The sequence below is a fragment of the Ptychodera flava genome, chromosome 2 (assembly GCF_041260155.1).
Source record: "Ptychodera flava strain L36383 chromosome 2, AS_Pfla_20210202, whole genome shotgun sequence".
NCBI lineage: Eukaryota > Metazoa > Hemichordata > Enteropneusta > Ptychoderidae > Ptychodera > Ptychodera flava.
The window spans coordinates 10,580,185-10,607,158 of NC_091929.1; the positions used below are offsets into that span (position 1 = coordinate 10,580,185).

The following is a 26,974-nucleotide window of genomic DNA, read 5'->3' on the forward strand; positions in this document are numbered from 1 at the left end:
ATGTGAACACATACAATGTATAACTGTCTTTCTGTCTGTCTGTCTGTCTGTCTGTCTGTCTGTCTATATGTATGTATGTATTTCTGTCTGTGTCTCTGTCTGTCTGTCTGTCTGCCTGTCTGTCTGTCTGTCTGTCTGTCTGTCTGTCTGTCTGTATGTATGTATGTATGTATGTATGTATGTATGTTTATGTATGTATGTATGTATGTATGTATGTATGTAATTCTTTAAGTCGACAAAAATCGGACTTGAATCTAAATTTTAGCAAAAGTGTCATGTTCTGGCGTTTCAATGTTCAAAACGTAATCAATTTTGCAGGTCTGATCAATAGTTCTTTTACATTCCAGATGAAAGCAGTAATGACAAGCCTGATATAACGCCTTTGCCAGGGGAGCAGGACAAAAGACAACTAAGGGGAAAGGTAAAAATTGAAAATACACTCTCAATATATCCTTTCCTTGACTGTACGTATATTATAGTCGTCATTTGAATGACATCTGGACTGGAATAGCTACGGCATGTATTTACAGATTATAGCATTTGCCTACAAACAGGTGACACATGTTATCATTTCCTGTATCTTTTCATACAATATTTAGACAATTTTGGGACCAATTCTGACGGGTGTAGCATGCTAGCAGGGTACGCTTACACATTCTGGACACCTAGTACCACCACTAACTATCAGTTGTTCATGATGGTCCTACTTAAATTTGTAAATCACAATTGTCCCATTGACCTGGTAATATATTACCTTGAATGGGAATGATTATTGGACCAGTTTAATGTCATATTATCACACATACTAGTACACAAAGGCATGTATGTATGTATGTATGTATGTATGTATGTATGTATGTATGTATGTATGTATGTATGTATGAATGAATGAATGTATGTATGTGTGTATGTGTGTGTGTGTGTGTGTGTGTGTGTGTGTGTGTATGTATGTATGTATGTATGTATGTATGTATGTATGTATGTATGATGTATGTAATTCTTTAAGTTGACAAAATATCAGACCTGAATCTAAATATTATCGAAAGTGTCATGTTCTGGCGTTTCAATGTTCAAAACGTAATGAATTGTGCAGGTCTGATCAATATTTCTATTACATTCCAGATGAAAGCAGCAGTGACAAGCCTGATATAACGCCTTTGCCAGGGGAGCAGAGACAAAAGACAACTAAGGGAAAGGTAAAAATTGAAAATACACTCTCAATATATCCTTTCCTTGACTGTACGTATATTACAGTTGTTATCTGAATGACATCTAGACTTGAATAGGTACGGCATGTATTTACAGATTATTGCAGTCGCCTTCAAACAGTTGACACATGTATCATATCACATATCACATGTACATATCCTGTATCTTTTCATACAATATTTAGACAATTTTGGAACCAATTCTGACGGGTGTAGCATGCTAGCAGGGTACGCTTACCCATTCTGGACACCTGTTACAACAACTAACTATCAGTTGTCCAGGATGGTCCTATTTAAATTTGTAAATCGCAATTGTCCCTTGACCTGGTAATATATTACCTTGAATTGGAATGATTCTTGGACAAGTTTAATGAGATATTATCACACATACTAGTACACATAGGCATGTATGTATGTATGTATGTATGTATGTATGTATGTATGTATGTATGTATGTATGTATGTATGTATGTATGTATGTATGTATGTATGTATGTATGTATGTATGTATGTATGATTGTATGTATGTATGTATGTATGTATGTATGTATGTATGTATGTATGTATGTATGTATGTAATTCTTTAAGTCGACAAAAATCGGACTTGAATCTAAATTTTAGCAAAAGTGTCATGTTCTGGCGTTTCAATGTTTCAAGCGTAATCACTGGTGCAGATCTAATCAATAATCTATTACATTCCAGATAAAACCAGCAGTGACAAGCCTGATATAACGCCTTTGCCAGGGGAGCAGAGACAAAAGACAACTAATGGGAAAGGTAAAAATTGAAAATACACTCTCAATATATCCTTTCCTTGACTGTAAGTATATTACAGTCGTCATCTGAATGACATCTAGACTGGAATATTTACGGCATGTATTTACAGATTATTGCATTCGCCTTCAAACAGTTGACACATATTATCATATCCTGTATCTTTTCATACAATATTTAGACAATTTTGGGACCAATTCTGACGGGTGTAGCATGCTAGCAGGGCACGCTTACACATTCTGGACACCTGGTACCACCACTAACTATCAGTTGTTCAGGATGGTCCTACTTAAATATGTATGTGTGTATGTATGTTACGTATGGATTAATCTATCTATCTATCTATCTATCTATCTATCTATCTATCTATCTATCTGCAAAACGGTTTATATTTGTGTTCAGATATTATAGATATGTCGATCTCCTGTTATGTATACGTTTTTGTCACGATAATAAAACCATTGTGACGGTATCTACATGGTTTTATTTTCAGGATATTGGTCGGCTAAATATTGTGTTTACGTTCCTGCAGTATGTGTGGTACTACTTTCTTTTGCAATCGGCATTTATGTGGAAGACATCAAAGAACTGCTTTCAAAACCCATAGGGAATAAAATGCCTTCCCTGAAAGTGATTCCTGATGAGCCAAGGCTTCAGCCTTTAGGAGATCACAAGCTAACTTCAGGAAACCATAAGCTACAGACGGTACAAGACGATCATGAAGGAAATAAGAAGTAAGATATGACATAGCTTGATAACGCAACACTTCATGTCACTATTTGCTGGCTCTGCCAATCCTTACATGTCGTCAGCTGTGGTGTTATTAGTAACGTATTGGATAGACTTATTCGTACTTCCCTTTTGAAAAAATATTACATTGCCGAAATATTGACAGTATGATAGGTTAGGTAAAACTAACAAATGTGTGCAAAAAGTAACCAAAGAGCACCACAAGTAAAAGGTGATTTTGATTTAGTTAGCTTCTATCGACTGCTAAATCAGATACTTGTTATCTCAAAATGGTTGATTCCAATGTGATTATGAATAAAAGCATCGTGTTAATTTCAGGGATGTGTTATTCCTGAGCGATGAATGGGGGACATCAAAAGGTGGCATATCGTCCGTGAATCGACAACTAGCTTTACAAGCAAAGAATGCTGGGTATGCTGTGTACGTCACAGTCTTGGATCGTCCGAGTGAGGAAGACCAAGAAGATGCAGAGGAAAATGGGATTAAGTTGATAATTGCCGACACGATACCTAGTTTAGATTTGAAAGTCAACTTGAAAATGCTGAATGAGGCGCATCAGAGGTACTTTCCGTCGCTTGAGAAAGATATTACAAATTTAAATGTCATTGTAGGACACGTACCTATTACATCAAAGGGCGCACTTGAGATAAAGCAAAAGCGATTTCCGAAAGTTAAGTTATATCTGTTTACCCATGTCATTCCACAGGACACCGACTTTCATAGGGGACGCTCGTACAAATTGGGCGATATCGAAACAAAAGTAGATACCATAATACAACAGGCTGAACAAGCTGATCTTATATTTTCCGTTGGTCCGAAGGTATACAAAAAGTTTAAGAATGAGTTTCGTGGATCAAAAGTAAACGAAAACAAACATAAAGAATTCATTCCAATTCCGGATAGAAGTTTCTTTGATTTGAACTTGAAACCGTTTGCAAAACACGACGCTTATGAGATTTTGACGGTAGGCCGTGTGTCAAATGTTGAGAATCTTAAGGGATACGATATCGTCGCAGCTGCACTAGGCAAGGTGGCGACAAGAAGTAGCGATTTCAAGGCTGAATTGTCATGGAGAATTCGTGGAATATCTGATGAGGACAAGGATAAGAGCTTAGAGTACATTGAAAAAAAATTGAAATCTGTGAAAGGCAATTTGTTGGAAATATACCCTTTACAATACGGTAATCAAACACAAGTCACAGACGATATTCAGAAAAGTCGTCTATTCTTAATGCCCTCCCGGACCGAACCATTCGGATGGTTGGTTTAGAAGCCATAGCAGCAGGTATTCCGGTTTTAGTCACAGCTAATTCAGGTCTTGCCGACTTTCTGGACAATCATTTCCCAAAACACATGCATGATTCCATTGTTGTTCCAAAGTTGGGGAAGACCGATATCGCCATTGATGATGACATTGACATTTGGGTCGATCGAATCACTGATGTTTATTTAATAAATACGATGACACATTTGATCTAGCCAAGCACGTCAAAGGTAAACTGATGGAATTAAATCCCACCCAAAGAGTCAAATTTTTATCGATGAACTAAATAAACTTTCATAATACTCGCAATTGCGTTGTGCCACCCAAGGTTGTTCAAGACACTGCCAAATTATTTGACTGCAATTTATTTCCATAACAGCTGATCACTATGCAGAAGCAGATAAGCTGATTTGAAATGAATATATAAACCTGTTGAAAATCGGTGTTTATGCGGCCTCTGACATTCATAATTTGCTGTACAATCACATACTAGTTTTTAGTCTGTAAGCAAAGCAATCATAATATATTTTGACCTTGAAGACATGATTTTACATTGCTTTTTTTTCATACGTTCGTACTTATTCTCTGGTCGACAGTCGTATATTTATTAGTTATTTAGATTTTAATTCAGAGAGGCAATGTTATATGTTGTACCACGAGATCAGTGCAGAGTAAGTTTAAATTGCATGAGATGATCTATCGACATAATTAATGGTATAAATATTGTAAAGAAATGTAAAAAAATTCCAAAAACAAACACACATTGAAACATTTAAATAAAGTGGTGTTGGAAAGGCAATAAGCAAGTATATACCATGGAAAGTTTAAAGTTTATTATCTGCGAAATCCTTTTAAACGGTGGACATTTCAGAGCAGTAGAATAGATCATCAGCTTGCCAGTTTTTTATGAACACATTGAGTTATAGCATTATTGTTACATTTTTGGCGAGCTTTAAATAATGTCCACGGAGTCTCTGTCAGGTTCATGGTGACAACAAAGAACAAGTAAGGATAAGCGACGTCCACTCTGTGTTTGCACACGAAACGTTTGTGTGCTTTTTTATGAGTACACATGTTAAGTTACCTTTGCTGAGTTCTTGTCCTCATCAAAAGGTTTTTAATGGATAGTTCAGCCTACGGGAAGTTTAGAATGTATAGGCATTGCCAACAGTGCATCATTTTGTATGGCTTGATATCTGAGAAGAATGCCATTAATGTGAACTAAACGCGCTCTATCGTTCAAGCATTGTTTCGTTCGAGACCCAACACGAAAAATATCATGTAAGTATAGTTTTTACCATCGAAATTCCAAGGTGAGGAATTCAATGCTATGTAAAGTTTACACTATGTGTACAATATTCTTAACTGTGTACTTATTTTGATAAAAAACGTCACCATGCTTAATCATTTTTTTTATTTTTTCATTTTTTAACTGAGAATTGTCCCGTATTTCATTTCACAGTGTCGACCTATTATCTGTGCTTCAATGAATATTACTAGAACAGAGATATTCTATCACTCACAAAATGTATAAATATTTAATTAGTTTGAACAAGCAAAAACTTATTGGATTTTCGAAACGAGAGATTCATCCTGTTATCTTTAGTACACCGTGTTCTTGATTCGAATAAGATTTTTTAGTAACTGATTACTATGTTGCTAACCAAACGTTTCGAAGTATAAGTTACTTTCAAGGTTTCATAATATAGTTCGTTGTGTTTTCTTGTAAGAAGGGGTATGTCAAGGCCGGGATCAAGGAATCAGTTTTACGTGAATGTGGTCTCCGCATTTTTATTTTAATACGTGAGATTTTGCAATTCGTTCACTTTATACCGACATCTTGAAAGCAATTTCTCATCAGTTATTTTTTAATTACCTAGAATGTAATCTTCGATAATTCTTTCCGCTATGTTTGCTTTCATGCCAACATCAGTTTCAGAGTGTTCAGCATGTCAATTCAGCCTGTACATATTTAAACTATATTGTTATTTTCGATAAATGAATTTTGGTCCAGGCTAGAGTTCTAATATAAAAATACTAAAGCATTTTTACATCTATGGACTCTCTTAGACAAACTAAACAGTAGGTGGTCCTGTAGTCAGGAGTAAAACTTGTAATTGATATTCAAAATAAACAAAAAAACAAACAAACAAACAAACAAACAAACAAACAAACAAACAAAGAAAAATGATAGTGAAGGAAATCACCAATAGGTACAGCTACCATGGCTCTAAACTTTAATGCAACATATTACATAACACGCAAACAACATTTTATACGTCAGATTTAATCGCTAAAGCTGACGTTGACCTGATACCTAAACACGTAGACCTTTTTGGACATTAGGAAAACGTCTGGCTTCTAGTTTCACAGGACAAATAATTCAATCGAAATACATTCATTAGCAGTCCTTCTCTGCTATTTTGTCATATTATCTTAAATTCAATTGCTTTCTTCTCTATGCTTTATGTTTAAGAAGAAAACGTTGAAAGAATCGGAAGTAGTTATTAATTTTGATATGTGGGGTTATATTTTATAGGTCTATGAGTCTTCCCTATCTGTTGTATAATTGCTTTGATTTATCAGTCTAAGGGTCTCTTTATTACATTGAATAAAAAATGGTAAAGACAACCAATTTATAGTTTATTGAGTACATATCCATGATGTTTTTAGCCTTCTTTTAGTCGTTCATAGGAAATTTATGTTTAGGTACCAAATCGGTGGTAAGCCGTTTTAAAGTACGGACAATTTCAGCAAGAATTGTGCGTGACCAAGTTCTTTCATATTAGAATTAACTTGGCATGCAGCAAGCCTGTATCAGATAAGGCTTGCGGGTTACGGATGTATATGGTCACGCTCAAACGCTTTGCGACAAATGTTAAAAAATTATTATGCTATATCGTGAATGAATGAATGAATGAATGAATGAATGAATGAACGAACGAACGAATGAAATGAATGAATGAATGAATGAACGAACGAACGAACGAACGAACGAACGAACGAACGAACGAATGAATGATATGAATGAATGAATGAATGAATGAATGAATGAATGAACCAATGAAACAAAGTTTAGTTGAGAAAATGAAAGCACAGTCCTACTGCCATGCGCCCTAGATTTGCGTAATGTTTTCGCCTACGCGGTTCTCTAGCCCTGCTTCCTCTTATAAAAGCATAAGGAACGGTGCTTTTTTGTCGTCCCAACACAAACATCCGCTCCCCGTTGAAACGAAGTTCAAAAACATGACCGCAAGACATCAATTAGCTTTGCTCCTGCACTTATTATACTCCGCTGGTTTCATCGTGCAAATGTATTAGCATAGGGTTACCTGCGGCAAAATAGGGGCTGAGAAGCAGGCTATGGCAGCAATATTCAACAAATCAACAGTGGATTCCATAGTAATGAAGAAAAAGCTCGCGGTTTCTACTGATTGTATATAAGATGAAACTCATCTTGCAAGCGCCTTTTGAAAGAATACTTAGCCCTACACTGAAATCGTAGCAAGAACGCAGCCACAGAGGTCATCACATGTCAAGCATTTGAGGAATCCTCGTTTTCTCTGTTTCTCTGGACTTTCTAAAGTGTGCGACATACAGGAAAATCTAAAAGGAAGGACATAGAAGGACATTGTCTGTACCTATTAAATTAGGCGAAGGGCAACATTTTCTGCGCAGGATAAGGTGTAGAGAGGTAATACTCAACTCGTCACGGATAGAACAATAGATTTAGTGGTTGAAATTTTAGAGAGCAACATTATTTTGAGTTGATATTTTGGAAGGGATGATATCAAGCCGGTGAACTCTCAGCATGATGCAGAAATTTCACCAGACTTCGTCTCGTGGAATTTCTCCAATTTTGCCACGAAAATGAATATTCGTTGGTACGGTCGTGATATTGTCCCTCGGCTACGCCTCGAGACAATATCAAGACCAACCTCCAAATTAAAACGCAGACATAGCTAAAAAGTGCAACATTCAGACATGTTTCTTTAATTTTATTCAAATCTCTACTTATGAATATTGAAGACACAATTGTTGTAAACCACACCAGATTTGACATTGCTGGACATTTCACTGTCTTTGACGTGTGTATTTTCAGTTTTAATTGGTGTTGTGTGATTGCTTTTGGTTTTTTCACAAGCAGCATATCTAAACGAGCTTGGCTTCGAAACTGCTAATTTCGCAGTGACATCATCCCTTCGGTGAGTCATTCATTAGTAATTTCCGCCATTTCCACCTTTTTATACCTACCTTGACATTGAACATGCAAGTGATTATATATATTGAATAATTTTTTATTTCTTTAAAGGATATTCAGAGAGGGCGGTTTGCTGACCCAGAGTCGACTTCTGCGTACAGGAAATAGCAAAAATTCCGTTCTCAGGAATATTCAACGTCGTAATATGTGGGCACTACGGACTTATGATAACTCATGGTATTAAAAACGATGGCCACAGACGATTCGCACAATTGGATGAACAAGTTCATTCTACAGGTGAGGAAAGTCGATGGGCACCCGTACCCACCAAAAAACTATACTCTCATTGTTTGTTTCACAAGACAAACCCGGATAAACTTACTTGCCGACAAAGAATTCGTCGGTTTCCGTCAGGATCTTCATGCAGAGATGAAGAGTCTCTTGGTATTGAAACAAACAAGAAACAGGCTAAGGAGGCAATATCTACTGAGTAAATCGATATGCTGTGGACAAGTCATCGATGATGACACAAACCACTCGGAATAATCATCATACAGACATTTTTGTTCTGATTATGCAAAATATCGTGTTCACTAGTACAGATCTCACAGACATAGATTAGTTTCTGCAAGCCTTTGCTTGAAGGACTAATAATGATTAAACCATCATAGCAAATATGGTTTGAAATTCTACAACCAAATAAACAGCCAATTTTAGAAGTTGACAAACGAGAGCTCAGCTCATCAAGAATACATTAAACCAAACGTTGCGAGAGAATGCCCTCCTGCCGAACACCGTTAAAAACATTAAACACAGGGGATACAATGGATTCCCATTTAATACAAATTTGTTGATATATATATATATATATATATATATATATATATATATATATATATATATATATATATATATATATATATATATTATCACATACATAACCAGTTATCCCTACAGTATGACGTCACACCATATGTATATATGACTACGATGAATCCATACTCCACATGTGGTGGATATGGGACCCGGACTACTTTTAAAACGTAAACAAAAAAATCAGCTGTTTAGAACTAATTTTCAAATCCCTCAAATACAAAAGTGGGACGGTAATGAAGCATAGGAAAATATGGAGTATTTAGATATACGTGTAAATACAAAATACCTTCGATGCTAGAATTTTTATAAATTTGTTTCTTCGTTGTTGATCTGCGATGTAAACGTTTGATTTCTACACCACTGACATTTAAATACGCTATGTTACTGACATTTTGTGTCTGCCTCGTCAAAAGAGCCCCTGTCGATGTCCATCAAACAACATAATAAGCATAGCCGATAACCCAAGACACGTAACAATCATCCCTGCAGCAGTGAGATTGTTTTTCGTGATTCAAGTTCAACATCACGATCAATGCTGCCGCCGCAGTCAACGAGTCGAGCCCCCGAGTCGAGCCCCGGGTCAAGCCGAGGAAGACAAGGGCGTTCGTCATATCTAACAGCAATGGCGATACTCCGGAATAGAAACTCACCAGAAGAAACACTATTTTATGTTTCAAGAGTTCACAAGGTTATCAGTGTATTTAAAGGTGCAAGATACTGTTTTGTCCATGCATATTGTGCATCACGTTTCCTGTATTGTACCTTGTTGTTGAACTTATTGTACCTTCTTGTTGAACTTCCGTTGTCTCGCGTCGCGTCTGAGTTAAGAAAGAATCGTTGCTGGTAGTCTTACCGATGAAGTCAGAGCCGAACACTGTTCTTAATTACATTTAAACAAGCTCATTTTATTCGTTAAAATTTTAAACATACAATTGATAATTTCGTAAAACATAATAATTGGTAATTTTGAAAATTTCATACAAACTTTTTAAAGCAGAGTTCTTTGAATGATGTTCGAATATTGACAAAAATAACCCGTTCTCGGAAGCCGCGGCTGAGTGTTGCGACGTCCCGCTTGCACGTCCAATAATTTTATGAATGAATGTTCACTCAAATTGATGTTATAGTAAGTACCAAATGAATACCTTGCATTAAAAATCCATAGTCTTTCCTATTTCCGCTTGATTCGCTCAGAAAAAACCCTACGAGTAACGCTAATTATCCATAGGAGCAGCTACAGCGTGCTCGAAGTTAACCTAGACATGTACAGCTGAGCGCTGTGACCCATCCACGACCGCCTAACAAAAGCGTATTAATTCTTGTAAAATACTCCCTCTCGTTCTTTCCCTGTAATTATCATTCCTGAAAGGTTTATTCAGGGAAAACTGGGTCTAAGCATGTGATAAATATATACCCCCCCCCCCGTATTCCTCACCGTGTGTCTGCGTCGCGGACTCGTGATTCCCCGTGTAGCGGCCGTATCCCCCCTCGCCTACGGCTCGGAGGGATACGGTCGCTTCATGGGGAATCACTCGTCCGCGACGCAGCCACACTCGGCAGGAATACGGGGGGATTATATATATATATATATATATATATATATACATAATATATATATATATATATATATATATATATATATATATATATATATATATATATATATATATATATGTATACATGTATCAAAGTATCTTGCACTTTTTTCTTTATGGAGGGTGACAACAACGTGATCTGTCCTTTAGTTGCACTGTCCGACAACTGTAACTTTTGGAAGAGCGATACCAGCGACTCGAAAATCGTCATCGAGTTCACATGGAAAAAAAATTCTGTGTCGCTTTCTCTTGCATTCATTTGGTTGCCTGTTGTGAACGATTTCTTGTTAGCATAAAAGTTAAAAACCTCCTGGCATGTTGCATGCACGGGTGTACCTGTACCTCTCACCCTTTTCTGAACTCTATAAGCTTTTCAATGACATAAGTAAAACGTGATTGTTTTGTGATTGAAATCAAAAGTTTTCATTTCGTTACTTACGTTTGATATACTTTTATTTGAATTTTCCATACGACGCGCTGAAAGATAGATACTGGAAAGTCAAAGTTTACACGTTCCTTGTTTACGTAAAGAATGCTACCGTCACATGAGGGTACCTCGATGCGCTGACACAATTCAGTAATGACATAAATACATATATTAGAGGTATATACATTCACCAAGTCACCCTTCAGCGGTTTTGTTTACTGACTCGACTTCAACAGTAAGAAAGAGCTGTGTCGTCGTCTGAAAACGACGCAAATCTACCGGTGAGTCCAAACTACATTTAGCCGCATTTTTCTCAGGTATTTTGATAGAGTTTACTAAAGGGGTGAAACGGAACAAATATAATGAGAAACGCTTTTGAATAAATTGCATTTCGATGTTGTCGCTTGATCGCTATAGTACAGCTAGCCTTAGTAATATGGTGTCTTTCCCCTGTACTTTTCAGAAATCTTTGTTTTTATTGTCTGTTGGTTGAGTCTCGTAATCTACTTAGTTATAGTCAAAGTTACATTTTTTGTGATTATGATCTTTGCACAGACAACGATTGGTAAATGTGTCCCACTCGACTACTGGAGAACAAAGTTACGCGTTAGCTATTGAAATGTGCAAACTTATAAGGCTACACATGTCTCGCCTTATATGTCTATATGGTGGATGTGGAGAGGGACTGAGTAGTATGGCTGTGGCCTACAATACCACAAACCTGTGACTGGAATTTGTGACGCAGACCCTACTTGACAGCGTACCGCTGCTGAAAAGTGATAAAGGACTTCCGTCTGGTACGACGCAGTCGTACGTCGTGGTGTCTCACGATAAAGAGCTGGGTTTAAATTCAGCACAAATAATACTCACTCTTCATTAATTTTGCATGCACCCACCTTTCGATACTAGACGCAAATAAAGGAAAGATTTCGAAGTCACGTAAACTTCCACAACAATGTCTGCATTGTTACGGCTACAATGGCGTATTGCCGACAAGCCTAGAAAACTTGGTTCAGGCCTGTGATTTGCGAACGTTTTATTGAGGTGAACCCGATGATTTGTTGTGTTCTTTTTGCATATGAAACGCGTGAGTGGGATCCGGCTGAAACAAACAACGTACTTGCGAAGACTCAAAAATAACTGTTACAAATAATTTTATTTTGTAAAAATTCAGCCACTTGAACCAATTCTACCGACAAGCTTTTGTTCTGGTATATTTGGAGTTCTTCAAATTAAAAGGTTGATGAGCTCAAGGCTACATTGTCTGAAGCACTTCCCCAGACGACTTGAAGGCTGTAATACTTTAGACAGGGGTCGCGGCTTCGGCCTCATTCGGCATGTTACAAGTCGAAGTCCGCCCTCTCGAATCCCTGACTCATAGAATCAATGTGACTTGTCGCCGTTTTCAACGCAAGATCGAGAGAACAACATTTGTCATTGTTTCGGGATAGTTATGGATGAACACATTATGCAAGACTTTTGCAGAATTTACCTTGCAGCGGTATATTTTAGTTATAATACCGTCGTTGAATTATGTTGTCTATACGCTCTGAAATGGGCAGTATGAAAGCGCAATTATCTGTTGCAGGGTGAGCTGTGGGTCTGTATGTTGCCTCTTTAGGGAGCGTTCAGTTATTACGGCCGGGGTAGGCCGGCAAAATCCAGGGGGGTCACTTTAACTTTAAAAACTGCAAATGGGGGTCATGTATTTTTCAAACAGCTTAGAGGGGGCTACTTCATTTTCATAAGTATCCGTCCCGTCAAAAGGCAGTTTCAGTATTCAGAAATATTCTGGAAGAAAAAAATGATTCGCTGCGTGATTCTGAAGTCATTAATTAAAACGGTAAATATGAACAAAAGTATAATTATCTGTCACATGAGCATCTTGCCTTGGCAACTCTGAGGCTTGTTTTATTGTAAATCGAGCTCACTGAGGGCAATGAACCTTATTTCTTACATATTAGAGACTTAGTAAGTTTTGTGAAATTACTTAACAGTTACCTGCACACTATTTGTACCATGAAAAGTGAAATTATACTTTTAGGTGAAATTCATTTATCACAATTGCTGTCAACATCTGAACTATCAAATACAGTATTTTAATCAAGTACATTTGTATCAATTGTCAAACACCTATAAAAGCACAGATTAATTTAGTTGAGCATTGTAAAAAAATTATTCAGAGTTTTCTTATAGACTCCAATGTATAGTGAATCAACATTCGGTGAAATTTTAAAATCCAATTTCTTGCAGACATATCCATATGTAACCACCCTAGTCTAATCAAGTACATTAATATTAATAATCAAGAGCACATAAATACGCAGATTTACCTAATTTTGTATTGGCAAAAATATTCACAGTTTCCTCATAGACTCCCATGTATAGTGGATGAACAATTTCAATACAATTCCAAAATCAGATTTCTTGTACACATGATATACACCTTTAATAATCATGTACTAATCAAGTAAATTTATGTTAAATATTAAACGTCTGTATATGTACAAGTATAGAATGTTATTCATTGGAAAAAATATTCACAATTTTATCTTAGGAATATTCTTAGTGAAATTCTAAAGTCAAACTTTTTGTCAACATACATTTATGTCAATTATCGAATATCTATAAATGCATAGTTTTGTACTGAAAAGGTATTACGTAGTTTTCTCATACACTACCATGTATAGTGAATCAACATTATCAACAGCTGATTATAAATTTGATCCAAATATCAAAATTGTGTACACACACGCTTGCACAAAAATATTGCGATCCACCTTTAATTTTTTTCCAATCCCTTTGAGGGGTAATTTCAAAATTATAGCATGTCAGAAGGGAAACTTTGAACATTGACACCTTGTGAGTCTGTAAGGGGGTCATTTGAATAAATCTGAGAACACTTTTTTGATTCTATCGCCCCTCCCCCAAAAGGTGTTTTTGTGAGCAGCTTTACTCAAGAAATGCGAAGGGGGAAGGGGTAATGAAAGTATTATCATCTTAAAAGGGGGTCATCAATATTTGGTGCAATGGGTAGTGGAGTTCACTTATTTTGACTGATGTGCAGGAAGAATTTGCCGGCCCACCGCCCACCCCCGCCAAAATAAATGAACGCTTCCTAAAGTGAATGTCGCCATTGCCTTGTCCCCTTTATACACTGTAAAAATAGCGGACGCTAGACGCGTCTTTACGCGTTCAAAATGTACATGTCGGTGTTCAAATTTGAACGGCTGGTGTTCATATTGTTAACACTAGTGTTCATAATATTAACAATGATGTTCTAAACCTGAACACTATGTGTTAACAACGATCTCCTTCAAGTGTTCAAAAACTCAGCATCATAGAAATTTTACAATACTGTGAAACAATTAACAGTATTTTGTGTTTTTTACTTTACAATGGCTATATTAAATTTACTATTGCTTCACTGTCCGGTAAACGTACACGGATTTTGGTGTAACGAATTTCACACTAAGTGAAAAATATTTCCGGCCTGCAATTGCTGAAAGCATGTTTTTCTAAAAAGGAAGTATACAAAATAATTTTACACGTTTATTACGGGTTGAAAGTTTAAAAATTAGAAAAGAAAATCTGAAAACCACCATGAACGTTTTAATTTTAACATCGGCGTGAAGAGGCGTTCTACTTCTAAACACTTGGTGTTCAAGTTTGGTGTCTTTTCCTATCCCATGATGCATCCAAACGGAAGTTGCGACATTTTTCTTGTAAGCGCACCCTGAAGTCGTGATCGTGCGGAAGCAAGACCAGAAAGGGTAAGTTTCCTCTCCAAAATAGTGAAAGCTATTAGATTTTTGAAGCATCTATATTATCGTCCTTTGAAATTAATTGTATTGTACCTTGAAATAGCTTAACTACGTGAAGAAACCTTTTTTTCTTTCAGTGGCTGGTATACAACAACAACTGACTGGCTGTGAATACGCAGTGGTACTTTTGGCCATGGCCTATCGATCGATCTCACTCGGGTCAAGGGTCATCGCAACACAACTGTAGCGATAACCCTTGACCTGAGCGCGATCGATACGCCTTGCATAGTGCTGCTGCGTAATCACAGCTAACACATGTCTTTTAGTAGACACAATCGCATGTGAAATATCAGGTGAACATCGTAGAGTATACATTGTATTGTTTCAGCATATGAGAGTTTGGCTTTTTTATTTTAATCAGTTGATGACAAGAAGCAGCAAATATTTTGTAACAGTATTGAAGAGAGGCACTGTATATGAAAGTCTCCCCTTTTCCTTAACCTAATCAGTCCCTTGTCTTTCATTTAAAGTTTCATCTCGCCATATGTCCTATTGTTGCACTTTTTCAGGATGTAAAAAGTTGGATTTAACTGAAAATCGAAGAGTTGTTACAGAAGCTGGTGATACAGATAATGAAGATGAGTGTACAGGTAGCTGTCTGGAAACAAGTATGAGAACCTCAGTTCATCTGTAATGTACATTTAAACTTCCAAGGGTCAGTAACTGAATTTTGATAAATTTCTGTATTTTTGTTCTGAATTAATCTAAGCTTTGGTAGCATGCTATGATCTTTGAAAGCTTATGCCCTTGTAACATTTAGTTGATCATAGCCTGCTACCAAACCGTAGATTATTTTGTATTGTAGCTCAACACGTCTCTTGTACTTAGCAGCTGGTTTTTAGCTTTTCTCTCAGTTAAATAGGTGGATGTGTAGCATTATCCTCAAATTTGTACATCCAGAGGTTTTTCTTCAAAACAGCCTGTACGAATCCTTTCATATTTGGATTACAGGTCCCAAGGGATTACCCTCATCAGATATGTTCAAATTATGCTGAAATATGCAAATTTATTTCTGAGGCAAATTTTGCTATTTTTTGGCAAACATCTTCTTCTCTTTTACTCACGTCTTCAATATTTGGTAAACATGTCCCTAAAAATGACCTCAGTCAAATTTGTGGTAGTTGTGATGAAATATTCAATTTTTTATATTTACTGGCAAGTTTTGTCATTTTTGGTCAAAAAGATCTTTAAAAAATCTTTTTCAAAACTGCTAATCGGACAGCTTTGATATTTAAGACATAAGATTAGATCGCTACTGATAGTCTTTTTCAGATTGTTTAAATTATGCAGAAATTTGCAACTTTGTATTTTTAGGACATTAAAGACATTTCACACATTTTTAAGACATTAGGGATTACCAGAATGTGATATATTCAAGTTATGATAAAAGGTACATTTTTTTCATTTTAAGGGTGATTTTTACCATTTTTGGTAAAAAAAATTGTATACAAATTAATAGCAGGGTACACCAGAATTCGAAAGGTCTTTACGAATATGTTTTAAATCCTGAGAAGTATATTTTTGAAATGTCACCAATTTATTTCAAGGTTTATTTAAAGATATTACAATCAAACAAACCTTTTTGTTTATGAAGGACTTTGTTGGACAAGAAATAGGTTTTACCCTGCCAAGGACCAACTTTTCCCCACTTTCTGCATGATGTGCCTTACTGTGACACTTTGACAACTTAACATGTTGTGTTTACTTTAGTGTGGCTATACCATATATACCATGTGCTCTAGAGAAGCCTTGACTAACTCCTTTTTCTTCAAAATTTACAATTGTCTATACAAGAGGAAATGTCTTTAAGAAACCATCTTACAAAAAATTGGGTATGCACTTTTCAACACAATAAGTATGCCAAATTTTGAGCTTTTTCAGATGATTTTTGTACATTTAAACAAGTATGAACATAAAACGTATCCACAATATGGTGATTTTTATTGCTTATGTTTTTGATAGGAAGGTGTTAACACTGTTGGTTTTTACTCTGACAAACTTTTCATACAAAGTTGCGATGTTTATTAGCCCATTTTACAGTAAATTATTGTATTTCATTCTAGAAATGTTTCGTGTATTTTTAGAATAAATAATTTTACTGGATATCAATGGTCTGTAATGTTATTTCAAGGCTTGAACACCCCGTGAACGCCCAAAATTAAAGGTGTTCAACAAGCGCGCATCATGTGTTCTAGCCTTTAACACACTTATCGTTGAACGGCGTCCATGCGTTCAAAAAGTGTTACAGCCCTTTGAACGCGTAAAAGCGTTCAATTTTTTGAACACATTTCCTGTGCAACGTGTGTTCAGATATGGAACACATGGCGTTCAATATATGTCTGATGAACACGTAGCATTCAAAATCTGCACACGTGTGTTCAAAATTGAACGTTGGTTGAACACGTAGTGTTAAATTTCTGAACGTCTACAGGCGTTCAAAAAGTGTTACAAAAAGGCGTTTAATTGGTGTTCTATCCTTTAACACTTAACTTTACAGTGTACGTGAGTTGCAGCTTTAACGATTGATACCTTTGAGCAGTAAAAAATTAAATCTACATTTATGTTCTGGTTTATAAGACTTTGCTTTGTAATAGATGTCGTCGATTCGTGAGAAGTAAGTTTGCAAATTTATGGACTGCATCGTTTTCCATTAAAATTGCTTGACGACTGTGTGGTTAAGCAATGATTGTGTGTGGTGTAAAGTTACCGTGTTTTCACTACAGGGACTCAAAATATTGGTGTCCCTTATTGGAAAGGGCGAAATCTACACAAATTATGAGATGGAGTTTATTGTTACCTGGTTGTTCAAGGCTGTCTATATTGCGGTTTGACTAAGATATTTGCGTTAAATCATCTGCTGATCATTCGGTGATATCTTTGCATGGTCAAGCTTATAAGCATGACTAGTGTGCGGTCTGAACAATGTGTGGACTCATCGCCTGGATAATATCATGAGATTATTGTCCTCAAAAATTAGTCACGTAAGATCTCGCAAATTCTCGTGAAGCGAGGGTATTGAGTTTAACATCTTATCAAGACCAAGCGTCGGTCGTTTCACTTTTTATTTTCGCCAGAATATCTGTGGAAAAAAATTGAGATATTTAATACATCATCTCGGTTCAGGTAGACATTGGAGGCGGAATCACAAATGATCAGAAACTTTTTTTTGTATTCCCTTGGGAAGAAGCGGCAGTAAATTCAGTCTCTTGTTTCAGAAAGTTTCCATGAAATCATTAGACATGTAGTTGATCTTGATTTATTAATCCTTGAAGAATATTCCACAAACCTATGTTAAAGTTCCAACCTGATTTTGAAATTCCCCCCATCGTTTAAGTCTGTTATCTTAATTTCAGACAAGACAGCATGGACTTCAAAAGCGGTGTTAGTCTTGACCGTAATTTGACCACGACACCAGATGCAAATGAGGCAGACCTTCCAGGTCAGAGTCTGCACAATGACATCGGTGGTGCTGGGAATCAAAAGAACCTAGCTACAGAACTCAACGAGATGGATAGAAACTCACAAGATGTCAAGCTTAATGCATTGGAGGAAGGTGATGCCAAGGAGTTGAGCAAAGAGAGTGACATAGAAATGACCTACAGTCTTGAAGACATACCTCCATGGTATGCTTGTTTATTATTTGGTTTTCAGGTAAGTAAACAGTAATTTTGTCGGATTTTCTATGAAACTTACTTACTCGTCGAAAACAACCGAACTAACTTTTTAGGGACTTGAAAGAAATTGCAGAGGTGTCAAAATGATCCTGTGCAAAAATCGGACCTTTAAAAGTGTTGTGGAGAAAACAAGAGATCGTTCCTATTTTCCTTGCGCAGAATCAGTGACCCCTCCCGCGTGTCACATTTCATATTAATAATATATTATCTGAAATGACATAAAATTTCTCATTCGACTTCCAGCAAACACTTTTTTAACTTGAACAGATAATAACTTTTATGAAAGGTTTCAATTAGTTGAATGAAAAAGATCACATTTCACAAATAATTCTATTAACTAATTCCAGAACAATTGGCTATTCAAAATGAAAAGGGACAATAGAAGCACTTCATTAATCGTTTGGCTTGTAATTATACAGAGAGCACTGTTGTTGTTTACCAAGAAACTTATTACAGCCTAAAGTCACTTTTGAACAGCATTTTTCTATAAGTGAACAGATATATCAAGTTTTGTCGGGGGAAAATGTTTAATTGTTTACCCCTAGTCTACCATGATAAGTGAATAAACATTTTTGGTCGAATCTCCAATATCATGCTTGTTGTTCACGTCAGCACTGTAAAACACCTATTCTGACCAAGTACATTTTTATCAAGTGTCAACCACTTATAAAAGCACTGATCAAGTTAGATTGAATTTTAAAAAATGTTCCTTATTTTCTAATAGACTGTTATGTATAGTGAATCAACAATTTCGGTGAAATTCCTACATCAAATTTCTTGCACACATTTATGCACTTATATCCGCCCTATTATAATTATGTATCTATATAAAATGCACATATATTGTTAGCTATATATTTAAAAAAAGGAAAGTTCAAAATTTTCTCATAATCTCTCATGTATAGTGATTCAACACGTATAACTGCCCTATTATAATCTATAAATGCATGTATATTACTCATTTTATTTTTAGAAAATATATATGGTTTCCTCATAGACTGCTATGAATCGTCGATCCACATTTTCTGTGAAATTCTAAAATCAATTTTTTTGTACACAAATGCACTTGCAACAAACCTATTCCAATCAAATACAGTTACATCAATTACCAATGGTCTATAAATGAATAAATATTGCTGGTTTTATAATGACAAAAATGTGTTCAATGTCTTCTCATAGGATACATATATAGTGAATCAACATTTTCGATGAAATCAGAATGTCCAATTCATGCATTTTTACCTCTCTCTTCAATCAAAGTACATTTACATAAAATTACCAAACATATGATACAGATAAAGCTTATTTTGCCGGCGATAATTGTTAATAGTATACAGCCTGTATCCGTAATCAGGGATATGAAAGCAAGTTCCATGATCGACACAACCTTGTTGTTTTATATCAGCTAAATGAAAGCCGTTTGCTCAAATCTTATCATACCATTTAAATTGACCAAGTAGCTTACTTTATGTCGCCTCGATAAAGTTTCCAAGGCTGTGTGTTGGGGACTGGACAGAAATTACATTGGGGGTATGGTGGTTTGGTTTCTTTCGGAGTGGGTTGGTATTTTTCGATCAAATATGTTGGAAGGGTATTGGGATTTCACGCAGGTCTTTTGGGGAGAGTCATCATTTTTGTTCAATTACAGCACCCATAATCAGGTAAAATGTGGTCGACACAGTGTTTCACCTAAATATATATAATCATACTACATTAAATTCTATTGAGTAAACTACTAATACTTTCCCCCTTTAAAAGAAGCTATACCTGTGCACATATATGTGTTTGATAATTTGTGTAAATGTACTGTGCTTGAAGTGGTAGGCAAGAAGTACATGTGTGTACAAGAAATAAGATTTTTGATACCTTCAAAAATACTGGTTCACTATACATGGTAGAGTATGAGAAAAGTAATGACAGTTTTGCCAATATAAAACAGGCAATATCTGTAGTCATAAATGTTTGATAATTGATATTAATCTACGTGGTAAGAATAGGGTGTTTACAACTAAAAAACTAGCTCAATCCGTGTATTTATAGACATTTGATAATTAATATTAATGTACTTGACTTGACAAGGATGGTTACAGGTACATGTGTGTGCAACAAATTTGATTTTGGAATTTCACCGAAATGATGATTCACTTTACATTGTAGTCTGTGAGGAAACTGTGAATAATTTTTTCACGTACAAAAATAGCTTAATCTGTGTTTTTATAAGTGTTTGACAATTGATATAAATGAACGTGATGAGAATATGGTGATTGAGAGATCAAAAATGGGCAACTAATATGATATTGGAATTTTACCCGAGTCATTATTTGTACCTTTTAAAAGTATTCTTTGACACTTTAAAGGTCTAATGATAAATTATATGTCAATTATGATATTATTGATACGGACTTCAACATATAGGGAAGGGTCATTGTATTGTGCGCATCACAATTTGGGAGGGTCACTTATTTTCATGCAAACACTTTTAAAGGGTCACTATTTTTTCGTGCAGTGTCCATTTGAAAAACACCGCCCCTGTAATTTCTGTCAAGTTCCTTAGAAAGGCCAAATGTCATGTTTTCCCAGACAAGATGTCGTGTTCTTCCGACATAATCCTGCTTCACGAGAAGAGCTTTAGAGAAACGCAGACCTTCAACTGGACAACGTCCCTGGCTTATCTTCATGCAAATATTATGACCTATTCAAATAAGATGCCCTTTGCCTATCCCCATACAATTACTCAGTACATATACACATCATGGCAGAAAGTGACCCCCGGCCTATCCACAGATAAATGTACACGCTATGGAGATGACTCTGGCCTATCCGCAATATAATATACGTGTGTACACTATTGAAGATGATCCAGACCTATCCAGAATAAAAATACAGGTACACAAATTTGAAGATAACCAAACCTATCGTAGATACAAACACATGTACAAACTATGGGGGGTGGCCAAGACTTATCAATAATAGAAATACTGTAGTGTGTACAATCCCAATATATTTTCAGTTAAAAGTCTATTTCTTATTTCTGACATTCCCCAGTAGCAAATCAAAAGATGTCATATGAAGCATTGCCTTATTTGTTATGTCTAGCTAGAAAATTGGTAGAATTTGACGATAGCTACGAAAGTATTTTCAATATAAACTTTGTGGTATGGGGTACGTAAGTTTCGTCATATTCAATGAAAACTATATAAGATATGGCATATAACAATATGTCATTTCACAACTACTAAATTACCTGTTCAATGGTACCAAATAAACATGGTTATGTGATAAAATAAGCTCAGCGAATGACCTACAATGGTACAAAATTAACAAAAACGCATATGAGTCTGCACTGCTGTGATTTTGCAGTACCCCGCAGAAAATGCCAATTACAGCCATAGAATCCCAAGATTGTTTCTGTTAAAAGTCTATTCATATTTCTGACATGTCCCTGTACCAAATAAAACAGATTTAATAGCAAACGGCCAGATTTGTTTTGTCTAGCTAAAAAAATTGTAGAATTTGATTTTAGCTATGACTGCAATTTTCAATGTAAACTTTGGGGTATGGGGTAAGTTTTGGTCATATTTCATGAAAACTATACAAGATATTGCATGTTACAATATGTCATTTTAAAGATTAGTTAATTATCTTTCTAATGATACCTAACAAGTGAGGTTATATTCAAAAACAAGCTCAGCAGACGACTTATAAGAAGACAGATATAACAAAAATGCATGCAAATCTGCAACACTGTGGTTTTGCGGTAGCCTTCAAAATATGACTGTTATAGCTGTAGAGTCCCAATATTTTTTCTGTTAAAAGTCTATTTCATATTTCTTACATGTCCCTGTATCAAATAAAACAGATTTCATACAAAGCATTGCATTTTTTATTATGCCAAGCTAAATAATAGGTAGAATTTGAGATTTACTGTAATTTGCAATGTTAAATTTTGGGGTATGGGGTAAGTTTTGGTCATATTTCACAAAAACTGTAGAAGATATTGCATAGTACAATATGTTGTCTTAAAGAAAAATAAATTCCCTTTCTAATGATACCAAACAAGTGAGGTTATGTTAAAAAAAAAGCTCAGCACATGACTTACAAGAAGACAGATTTGACGAAAATGCATTTGGGTTAGAAAATGGTGATTTTGCGGTACCCTTCAAAACATGACCATAACAGCTATTGCATCCCTATATTTTTTCTGTTAAAATTCCATTTCGTATTCTAGGGATCCCAAGGCTTCTGAAAAAACAGCTTTGTTATCCTGGGGGGTGCACGTAGACCCCCTCTAGCCCACGGACTATTGCGTGTATGCTACGATGCCAGTCTTCGGAATGGTATCCTTACTCAGCATGCATATTGTATTAAACTTTTGTTTTGTTGATAAATTTTAAGAATCTTTTAAATAACATGCTACCGGTTATGATTCTAAAAGAACGACCCCGTAGTGGTAGATGTAACAAATACTCAAATTTACACGTCACGAACACGTCAATCAATCAGACTGCGAGTATTATGCCATCAATATCCTAATATAATTGATATCTTATCACTATAATTGATATCCTATCACTTTTCCTTTAAAAACACAAAAAACAGAGCATTGCGACCTATTCATAGTAAGATATCGTTACACGTAAGACTTGAAAGCAAGCACATTTTTCAGTGGCCGTGTATATCGTTGACGGGTCGTATCTGTGACTGTTCGCAGTATTAAAACAAGGTATAAAATGATCAGCATGTGCTAGTGAAACATTCATTTTACCATAACACATTATCACAAACTTCACTTAGCTGGACAGAAACTACAGCATCGACCTATCGCTGTCTATAATATACTACTTTAGGAGGGTAAAAAGGCACAAATTCACCGCTGGTGGCGTAAGTTTCCCATCGTTTGCATTGTGGAATAACACCTCGGGTGTAATAAACAAAAAGGGAAGATTGTTTCTCATTCTAGGTCTCTCAGGGTAGAATGAGCCTCGGGGACAGTAAGTTTTACAATAGTTTTGATCAATGACATGTTTGGCTCATGTTGAAGCATAAGAAGTAAGTAAATTGTATATTGGCTTAATACATGTCAAAAGCAAGAAATCAATTTGTTCTCATACTGTTAACACAGTGATGGTAGCCATTTTGAATGTCAAATATTTGGCTATTTGATTCTCTAGTACAAGAATTAAAGTTTCCCTGCGACAAGTTTGAACAAAGGGTTAAGTTTCCAGGCGCAAACTACCTTCATGCGGTTTTTATAATATTTTTGTATTTCTTCGATATTTCGGGGTTTACGGTTCGTAAGACCCAACTACAGGCATGAAAATACGATACTGCAGAACGCATCTTCGTAACTATCTCCCTATCTATGATGACCGAATGTGAAAAATACGCTGACGCGGCTAGTCCATTTCATCTTTCGCAAGGAGCAAATAAAGCGATCAGTGGCAAGACCTTCAAGAGGGCGTTATTTCTGATATTTTTCCATAGAGGTTTCCACGTGCCTTTCAGCTTCATTATTGCACGGTAACTTATTGAATTATCGCTTTATTCATTTCATAGCAACAAATGTCCATGTTTGGCGGTGTGATAACCATGCCATTTCTGGCAGCCAGCATGCTCTGCGTCCAAGATGACGTCATCATCACTGGTCAAATCTTCAGCACGGCTGTACTCATGGCCTCCTTTGCGACCTTTCTTCAGACTACGTTTGGGGTCAGGTATGTTTAAGCTGTAGGATATGTTGGAGACATTAGTTAAAGGCTCAGAAATTTCAATTGTCCAGGCGTACTTGGGGTAGATATTTCTAGAAAACGAAACACCACTACTTCTTGCGAAAGTTTCTTTCGCAGGCAATTTTGTCATTGCAAAACCACTTTTACATTACAACAAAATACTAATTTACTGCAATCATATCATAACCACTGAAATATATCATAATGTTAATCAGTACCTTGAACCATATAGTTACATGAATGTGAGTGTATATGAGAAAACTTCCGAACAAAGGCAAATTAACTTTGTATAAATTGTTATTGTTTTTAACTGCTTACCTGCACGATTAGGATTTACTAAGTTTGGGCTGATCTTTGGCCTTATCATTGTTCAACAATTTCCCATGGCGACTTCGCCTCGCTCCGTAGCGTTTATTCCTACAAAATCTCATAGCATCTGCTATTTGCTTGATGTTCTGGCAAACGCATGCTCAAACACATAGTATTTGTCTTCTCGACACCAGTTTATGTGTGCTTTCTCTGTTATCGTTACTCTTTGATTTACACCAAGAGACGTGAATGAGAATTACGAATCAAATAACATGTTTTTAAAGGCACATTTACTGTTGTACACTGAAGGCTACTGTACTCACGCGCAAGGGACGTAGTGCATCATGGACGTGGACATTATAGGCTGCGACGGCTGACAAGTCAAACGTTAGACTACGAGAAGATCTTAACTCGGCTGAAAGTTCCACCAGTAGTTACTATGCTGCTAGACATTTTAGAACCGTTTTCGTTCTGTAAACATCTGTTCTCCACAGCAAGTAAAAATGTAGTTTTCTGGGTCTTAAACTGCTTTTAAACAAATTAGGTCAGTGATATGTTAATATAAATTATGACAAGCATGAACTACGACAAAACACATTTATGATTACACATAAACATGCATCATTAAGTTGCTTTTTTAACTTTTGGTGATATATTTAACATGCAATACTGTCATAAAGTCTCTTAGTGTACAAAATGAAATTGACGTGTTCCATTTGTGTTATTTTTACACAGACTGCCCATTTTGCAAGGACCGTCTCCGAGTTTATATTTCCCAGCATTGGTATTTTTATCACTGCCACAGTGGAAATGTCAGACAGATTTGGGTGAGTTATAGATTCATAAAAATAGGCAGCCTACTTTTAAGCTGAAACTAGTCTACGCCCCTCCCACTCATTTTCGTCATCATCTTTTTGCCCATAATCAGATAATGAGACTTAATAATTTATTCATCATGATTCAAACTATCCATTTAATTGGCGAAGATGAGAACACAAATAACCAAGAGCTAGATTAAGTTACAAACCAAAGGTAGCTTTCTGCTTGCGTTATCTTTGTTCTAGAAAACAAAGTCCCGAAGTCCGATGCCGAAGTCAGCTAAAGCTTGTTGAAATTTAAAGAACGCAAATTGATATTAGCAAACATTCATGCAATGTCTTTTTCTGTGATCTGTGACAGCATGTTGTTGTCTAACAGGAACTTCCCAGCAGCCTATTTTACTGCGCAGATGATTTTTGTTTCATGAATTCGCAAAGAAATATTCCTATTGTATTCCCCGTTTCAGATTTAAACAGCAATTTCAGTGTTAATGGGACTGAAGTCGACTGGAAAGATAGAATGAGGGAGGTAAAGATGATTCAAAATAATACAGGCCTTCGTAATCTTCTGGCTATTAGTCTGACTATCTGTCTGTCTGCAATTCTGTTTTGCTGTCTGTCTGTCTGTCTGTCTGTCTGTCTGTCTGTCTGTCTGTCTCTCTCTCTCTCTCTCTCTCTCTCTCTCTCTCTCTCTCTCTCTCTCTCTCTCTATATATATATATATATATATATATATATATATATATATTATACAAATATATATGTGTGCGTGTGTGTTTGTGCGGACGTGTGCATGAATGCATAGATAACTGGATGGATGGGTGCATATATATCATAATATATATATATATATATATATATATATATATATATATATATATATATATATATATATATATATCAAATTAAGTAAGTCGGACAATAAAATTTAGTTTGTAGTGAAGAACACTGTGTCCTAGAGTTGATGCTGCTTTACCTATCTGTATATATATATATATATATATATATATATATATATATATATATATATATATATATATATATATATATATATATATATATATATATATATATATATGTGTGCGTATGTATCTGTGTACATACGGATATGCACCCAGCCATAAGCTCCCCTAGGAAAACACTTCCCTCATCAGCTCATATTCACTTGCAGGTGCAAGGTGCCTTGATGGTGGCATCTGCTTTCGAGTTCTTACTGGGAATATCTGGAGCGATTGGTTTGTTGTTGCGATTCATTGGGCCCTTGACGGTAGCACCTATCATCGTGATGATTGGTCTTGGAATGTATGACATTGCAGCATTATTTGCCAGCGGCCACTGGGGCATAGCCTTTCTGAAAGTCAGCTAGTATTCTTGTGAAAGCTTTTCTTGCGATGTTTTCATTCAAGAATTTGAATTTTGTTTAACATTATAAATTCTGCTTTTCCTACCACTAAATGCGCAGGACTTGTATATCTTCAAAAACACTTTCCTTGACGTTAAGAATACTATAGGGCTACCTTGAGAA

At 35.9% G+C, this 26,974-nt stretch overlaps 2 protein-coding genes across 2 annotated transcripts; both read left to right on the forward strand.

The window, feature by feature from the left end:
* The first annotated feature begins 2,479 nt into the window (after window positions 1–2,479).
* LOC139114170 (uncharacterized) lies at window positions 2,480–4,351 on the forward strand. The gene is made up of 2 exons (XM_070675750.1): window positions 2,480–2,716; window positions 3,051–4,351. Exons 1-2 carry the CDS (start codon window positions 2,598–2,600, stop codon window positions 4,000–4,002), a joined length of 1,071 nt encoding a protein of 356 aa, XP_070531851.1. The 5' UTR covers window positions 2,480–2,597; the 3' UTR covers window positions 4,003–4,351.
* A 6,949-nt stretch (window positions 4,352–11,300) lies between these two features.
* LOC139124369 (solute carrier family 23 member 1-like) lies at window positions 11,301–26,815 on the forward strand. The gene is made up of 6 exons (XM_070690508.1): window positions 11,301–11,376; window positions 18,273–18,570; window positions 24,150–24,307; window positions 25,367–25,458; window positions 25,917–25,978; window positions 26,621–26,815. The coding sequence occupies exons 2-6, from the start codon at window positions 18,283–18,285 to the stop codon at window positions 26,813–26,815; spliced, it is 795 nt and encodes a 264-aa protein (XP_070546609.1). The 5' UTR covers window positions 11,301–11,376; window positions 18,273–18,282.
* The last annotated feature ends 159 nt before the right edge of the window (window positions 26,816–26,974 follow it).

Excerpts from the sequence above, each read along its gene's own strand:
- LOC139124369 (XM_070690508.1), top strand. The coding sequence starts at position 18,283 with ATGGACTTCAAAAGCGGTGTTAGTCTTGACCGTAATTTGACCACGACA. Across the intron at positions 18,571-24,149 it reads GTTTATTATTTGGTTTTCAG|CAACAAATGTCCATGTTTGG; the intron begins GTAAGTAAACAG and ends TTCATTTCATAG. Across the intron at positions 25,459-25,916 it reads GAAATGTCAGACAGATTTGG|ATTTAAACAGCAATTTCAGT; the intron begins GTGAGTTATAGA and ends TCCCCGTTTCAG.
- LOC139114170 (XM_070675750.1), top strand. The coding sequence starts at position 2,598 with ATGCCTTCCCTGAAAGTGATTCCTGATGAGCCAAGGCTTCAGCCTTTA. Across the intron at positions 2,717-3,050 it reads GATCATGAAGGAAATAAGAA|GGATGTGTTATTCCTGAGCG; the intron begins GTAAGATATGAC and ends TGTTAATTTCAG.